The 6,360-nt window shown below is 36.2% G+C and overlaps 1 protein-coding gene across 2 annotated transcripts in view; it reads left to right on the forward strand.

Moving 5' to 3' along the window:
- The window catches only part of NDUFAF2 (NADH:ubiquinone oxidoreductase complex assembly factor 2), a 185,452-nt gene extending 180,123 nt beyond the window's left edge, over positions 1 to 5,329 (forward strand). For both annotated transcript variants that reach the window (XR_003792630.1, XM_029216402.1), the window contains one exon: positions 4,418 to 5,329. Coding sequence is in view for 1 of the 2 variants with exons in the window: in XM_029216402.1 (XP_029072235.1) it covers positions 4,418 to 4,669 (252 nt within the window). In the remaining variant the exon portion in view is untranslated. The remainder of the gene's footprint in view (positions 1 to 4,417) is intronic.
- The last annotated feature ends 1,031 nt before the right edge of the window (positions 5,330 to 6,360 follow it).

A 6,360-nucleotide genomic window follows, 5' to 3' on the forward strand; every position in this document is an offset into this window, starting at 1 on the left:
TGTGTGTGTGTGTGTGTGTGTGTGTGTGTGTGTGTGTGTGTGTGTGTTCTGGTACTGTGCCCCACAAATTTCAGCTTCCTCAGCCTTCCTAACCAACCATCTCTATCTCTTTAGCTCAGCGAGGTAACCAACCTCTGCCTGGGTTCCCTGACCCTGTGCAGCAGCCTCCAGCTGAGGTGATACAGGGCTTATCTCGTTTGTTTCCCCTCTCTCGAGGATCACAGTACTGCACTGGCTGTTGTTTAGTATCTGAAAAGTTTAGTATTTTTGTCCAGTTTTCTAGTTGTTTATGGCAGAAGAACTAGTCTGGCACCAGTTACTCCATCTTGTTTTCAAGCCAGTAGATTATGTCTTACTAACACCTCTGTTCTCAATCCAGTGGTAGTGGTTGCTGCCTTTGTTGGAGACTGTAGCACATTAAATTGGAGATTTTTTCATCCTGGCAAAATTATGAATTTTGTTCATTCTTCATAAGGATAGCAATTGATGTAGGGATCCTGCTATTTACAAAATGTTCACAACAAATAGTTATTCAATGTATGTCACAAATTAGTGGGTTAAATTTTTAAGTACTTAAAGATATAAGTATTGAGACTGTATTTCTACCCTGAGATGAGAAAGAGGGACAGATATAAGTTTGGTGTGTTTATTTTTAATGGAATAAACAATAACTATTTAAAAATCCACCTGTAATATCTTCTGTTGTACTATTACTGCCCAATAGCCAGTTCTTTCCCAGTCTTTACAACAGCCCATAGAAGAAGGCAGTACTGTAATCTCCATTTCACACAAGGAAACTGAGACACAGAGAGGTTAAGCAACATTAACAGGGTCACAGCTAGTAAATGGCAAAACTGAGATTTATATGCAATTTGTCTTGCTTCAAAGCCCATGTTTTTAACTGCAAACTTTCAGAAGGTCTAACTGTGAACAGTATGCATATGAGTATTTGAGATGTAAATTTTATGTATACATAGTCACTGTATTCCCATTTTCAGATAAAGAAACTGAGACTGAACAAAGTTAACTGACTTTCTTGGTGTCACAGATAGTAAAAGGTAGATTTGGGATTGCAACTATGTGTTTGGGTCAAAGAACTATGTATGTGGATAGTCATCAGAGTTGGTTTTTTTTTTATGAAAAAGTGATATATTGGAAACAAAAATAGGGGTAGACATTAAGTAAGTCATGGTGTAATGCAAGTGATAAAATCCATACAACTATTTTTTTTTAATGTGAAAGAATACTGACAGGGTGAAAAGTGGTATGCAAAAGGATAAATATTTGCTTTAAACATATAAACATTTATGTGAAGACCTACTTACCCTTGGTTTATCCCTAAAATGCTGAAACAAACAATGTTTTTATTGATATACATATTGAGACTTAAGGTGATATGTTTCCAAGGAAATAATGTAAGGGAAAAATCCTTGCTTTATAGTAATTTCTGCTATGAAATAGGCTTTGTTACAGAATTACTTCTGTTTCTCTTTTAGTCTACAAATTCCTATTTTTTCCACCTAACTACTTTCATTTTATCTATTCCAAATATTTACAAAACTAGATTTCCTTTCACAAATGATTTATGTTCTGTGTAATTTTTCTGGAAGCTGTTGGCAGGGGTCTGGTAACCATTAGTTTAAAAAAAAAAAAAGACAAATTCTTTTCTAGGAAAAACTATAGTCTCCATGTTTTTCAACTCTGAAATCTTTAATCTTCATATTAAAATAATTAACATATTCAGATTGACTTTTTATTGGCCTAAATAGCTGTTATAAGAAAGAAACTACTTGGCAGAGTAATGAGTAAAGAGGAATTATATGAAGGCAGGAATAAAGAGAGAACAGCTCTCTGCCCTCAGTTTCCTTTTATGCAGAAGGCATAGGCTTGCACCAGCTCTAAGATTGCAACAGTAGAGCTGAAATCCCTAAAGGCAATGTGACTGACGCTCTTATACCAAGCCAAGCAAGCTTTATACCAGCTTCTCAGTAGTGTCTTGCTCCCTGTGGTGGGCTACTAGTGCAAGTTCAACCCTCTTGAACCTTTCATTCTGCTCAGGAGAAAGAGCCTCCGGGCTGACACACCAGTTCATAGAGGGTCTTGAAGAGTCTGGAGATGAAGTGAAGATGAGATGGCCTCAGACTGAAAAATATTTCCACCTACTTCCATTATTTCCAGTATCATATTGAGGGATTTCTTTTGTGACATATGGTCACCCCACCTGAGAATTCTACAGAGTATATGAAAGGCAAAGCCAGACTCTCACCCTCACTCATAGTAGCTGTCCCTCAACTCATAGTTACTGTGGTTATTAAATTACTCATAGGGAATTGATCTGTTATAGAAATTACAAGAATATTTATAAATATGCCTTCCCTCACGTTTGCTTTAGGAGAGGTTTCATTAGATGGGCCCTTCTTTGTGTCTAAAAGTCTGTAACACTATAATCTCCTCAAATCTTTTCCTGTAAGTATAGACCATTATTTTAAATGTGATTTTAAATATCAGGGTTTACCTTTTTGGAGAACTATTATTGCTTGAAATTCATGTTAGAAACAGAAAGATTGCATCATATATTTAAATAACCAGATGTGTCATTTTTTTTAAAGGAACCATTTTTTAAAATAAATTTATTTAATTTTGGCTGCATTGGGTCTTCGCTGCTGTGCTCAGGCTTTCTCTAGTTGCGGCGAGTGGGGGCTACTCTTCGTTGTGGTGTGTGGGCTTCTCATTGCGGTGGCTTCTCTTGTTGCGGAGCACGGGCTCTAGGCGCGCAGGCTTCAGTAGTTGTGGCACGTGGGCTCTAGAGTGCAGGCTCAGTAGTTGTGGCAGGCGGGCTTAGTTGCTCTGCAGCATGTGGGATCTTCCTGGACCAGGGCTTGAACCCGTGTCCCCTGCATTGGCAGGCGGATTCTTAACCACTGTGCCACCAGGGGAGTCCCAGATGTGTCATTTTTTTTAATGTTGAAATTTTAAAATAACTTGGGAGAATTTGTTTTTGTCAGTGTTGTCAGATATTAGTTATGTTAACATTCATATTATAAATAACAAATATATTCTTTTTTTTTTTTTTTTGCGGTACGTGGGCCTCTCACTGCTGTGGCCTCTCCCACTGCGGAGCACAGGCTCCAGACTCGCAGGCCCAGCGGCCATGGCTCATGGGCCCAGCCGCTCCGTGGCATGTGGGATCCTCCCGGACTGGGGCACGAATCCGTGTCCCCTGCATCGGCAGGCGGACTCACAACCACTGTGCCACCAGGGAAGCCCAACAAATATATTCTTAAAGAAAAATCAGAAAATACAGATAAGCAAAAAGAACATTTAAAAATTTCACCCAGGGAATTCCCCGGCAGTCCAGTGGTTAGGACTCTGCCCTTTCAATGTCGAGGGCGCCCATTCAGTCCTTGGTGGGGGAGCTAAGGTCCCGCAAGCTGTGAGGCGCAGCCAAAAAAAAAAAAAATCCACCCATTTAGAAATAATTAAGATAGAAGAGGAAGAAGGAATCAATAAAGGTAAAAGACGTAATTACTATTTCATCTGTTTTTAAGATGCATATCTTCAAATTTTAACATCTCTGAAATCAGGATGTGTGAAGGAGTTTGCCTTTTTTAGTGGTACCTATAACAGCGATGCATCTTAAATTTGATGGTCTTGTATTCAATGAAATACAGTAATAGGTTCATTGTTGTTTGGGGTATAGATCCTCACAAATAGAATAGCACATCTGAGTGACAAAACTGCATTGCACAAATTGCTTGCACTGATTTTGAGGAAGCATTTCCAATAGCAAAGTGCCTCTCTGGAACTGGTGTCTAAGGCTTGCTGAACTCTTGATTCCATTTCTGTCCTCCTCTTCACTGCCATACCACTCCAGAGGTGAAAGGGAAATAGATGGGACTTGGTCCTGGTGCTAACCATGCTTTAAGTCCCACAGAGAAGAGACTGGCAGGAGCATCCTTCTGAGGCCCTCTCACCTTCCTTTCATCTCCAATAGAAAGTACAAATCACTGATTAGTTTTTGAGGCAGTAAATAGCTGTTAAATTTAGAAAATCTTTGGTAAGAGTGACTTTTATGCTTTTGTGTAATATTTCATGTTAAGTGGTTTGTTTCACTTACTGGGTAGTAAATATTTCTATTTCATTATCCTTCTCATCTTTTTATTATAGTATACAAGGAGATAGCTGTTTAATTCAAAATAACATCACTTTATCATTATATGGCTTTATATAAAGCTATATAATCAGATAGCTTTCTCAGACTTACCCTGTACATATCTATATATTATTTAAATGCAAGGCAAGTATCATGTATATATGTACTTAATTTTTTTAGCTATTTTATTTTTATAAAACCTGTAGTTTGAGTTTTCTTCTAACTAGGAATTTAATGATTTCTTCCATTTATATATGCATGCAGGAAACAATGAAGAATGAAAAACATAAAGAAGAAATTAAAATGAAAACCAAAGACTTTTATGAAAAAGAAAAACTCCTCAGAGAAGAGAGCAGCAAGGAACACTTGGCTCCACCAGTTCAAACTCAGATTAAAGGGCATGCCTCCGCTCCATACTTTGGAAAAGAAGAATCCTCGGTGGCTCCCACCAGCACTGGTAAAACCTTTCAGCCAGGATCCTGGATGCCACAAGATGGCAAGAGCCACAATCAATGAATGCACTGTGGTAAAATCATTTCATTTATATATGTATGTGACTATTTTAACAAGTAAAAAGTTACTTCATATTTTCTGACTGTACAATAGTTCTCTATTCCAGTAAACTTAAGAACTTGTTTTTACTATGCATAAGAAGTGTGAGGTTATGAACTATAGGAACCTAACTTCTTTTAGACTTAAATCCTTCACTTGATTTAGTCATCATTCTCTGTTTATGAATTTGCTTAGTTTTTTTTCCTCTTTGAGTTGCTCCCTTGAGAAGTATCTTGTAGCTGTAAATGCTCAGTACATTTTAGATCCTTACGATCATTTAGAAACCACCCAAAATATATCTTGGTAGAAAATGATATGGGTAAATATTGAACTGTCCTAAATGATCAAATATAAAAGGAGAAGACTGCTATTTCTGTAGAGGCACTCTGTAAGATTCTAAAGAACTAATCAAAAAGATGAACTTGGATAAAACACATGGAGGCCAGGATAAAAACACGTGGAGGCCAAGAAAATTTATTTGATAAATGAAAAACACCCTATGATACTGATGAGTAGATAGGACAAAAGCTATTTTATGGTGGAATTGAGGTTGGAGTTTTAAAGAGGAATTAGGACCAATGGAAGTAGACAATCTATCACAAAAGTCTGAAAAGATGGTAAACAGAGAAATGGTACAGTAATTGCAGTTCTGTGAGATTAAAAATTACTTTGAAGAAATAGAAAATAGGGCAGAGTTCTCAGAATGTGATTCCACTGATAGTGGAGATTACAGTGATTTCTATATTGGAGAAAATTATAGACAGATGACAACATTAAAACAGATTATATATAAAAGTGTCATACATTTTCTGAAGTGCACAACCAAGTTTTTGTTGCTAACAGAGTTCTAATTCTAATATAGAGGTCTTCTAACAGTGTTTGACATTGTAGCAACTACTCAATAAATATGGACTGAGATTTTTACTTAATATTAGAAGGTAAAATTTTTAATTGCTTAAATAAACTACAGAAAAATACAACTTTATAAAATGTTATACTAAAACAAGTAATCAAATGTAATCACCATAACACTCATGAAATGACAAAAAAAAAAGCTCCTAGGTGGTAATATTAACGTTCCAGCAGCCCTGTTAATATCAAGTTAATCATTCTGTCTCTTTACATTATTCCAAAGTAGTATTACATTTTACCAAAGAGGCAAAAAAGGAACTAGCTATTAGGCACTATAAAAAGAGATAAAATTTGTTGTATAATTGACTGTAAAGTAAGATGTTCTTGAACCCCAGGTTACAGGAAAAACTGTAAATTCTAACATGCTAGAATAGAATGTGTCTACTACCAAATTCCTATCAGCTTATTAACTGTATTCTATATACATATTTTACAAAAGTTTGTTGTGTAGGCTGTTTATAAATATCTTAATGTATGACAGAATTTACATTAATTTTAATTTTTATGGTTTTCATTTTAAAATACCTGTTTTACATAAAAGAAAATCTTAGCCAACAGTTACGTTATATAAGATGATGATACTGGCCCACCCATTATTAGTAAAGTATGAACTTTCAAAGTGATTTTGAGAGGTGGGAATAAACTTTGTAGTAATCCATCCACACTCCTTTCCTCAAGACTAACATTTTTAGGATGACTGGTTTACACAGGTGGTATCAGAACAGAGTTCTGAGAAGATTTAG

This window comes from Monodon monoceros, unplaced genomic scaffold (assembly GCF_005190385.1).
Source record: "Monodon monoceros isolate NGI ecotype Baffin Bay Population unplaced genomic scaffold, NGI_Narwhal_1 Super_Scaffold_12, whole genome shotgun sequence".
NCBI classification, from domain to species: domain Eukaryota; kingdom Metazoa; phylum Chordata; class Mammalia; order Artiodactyla; family Monodontidae; genus Monodon; species Monodon monoceros.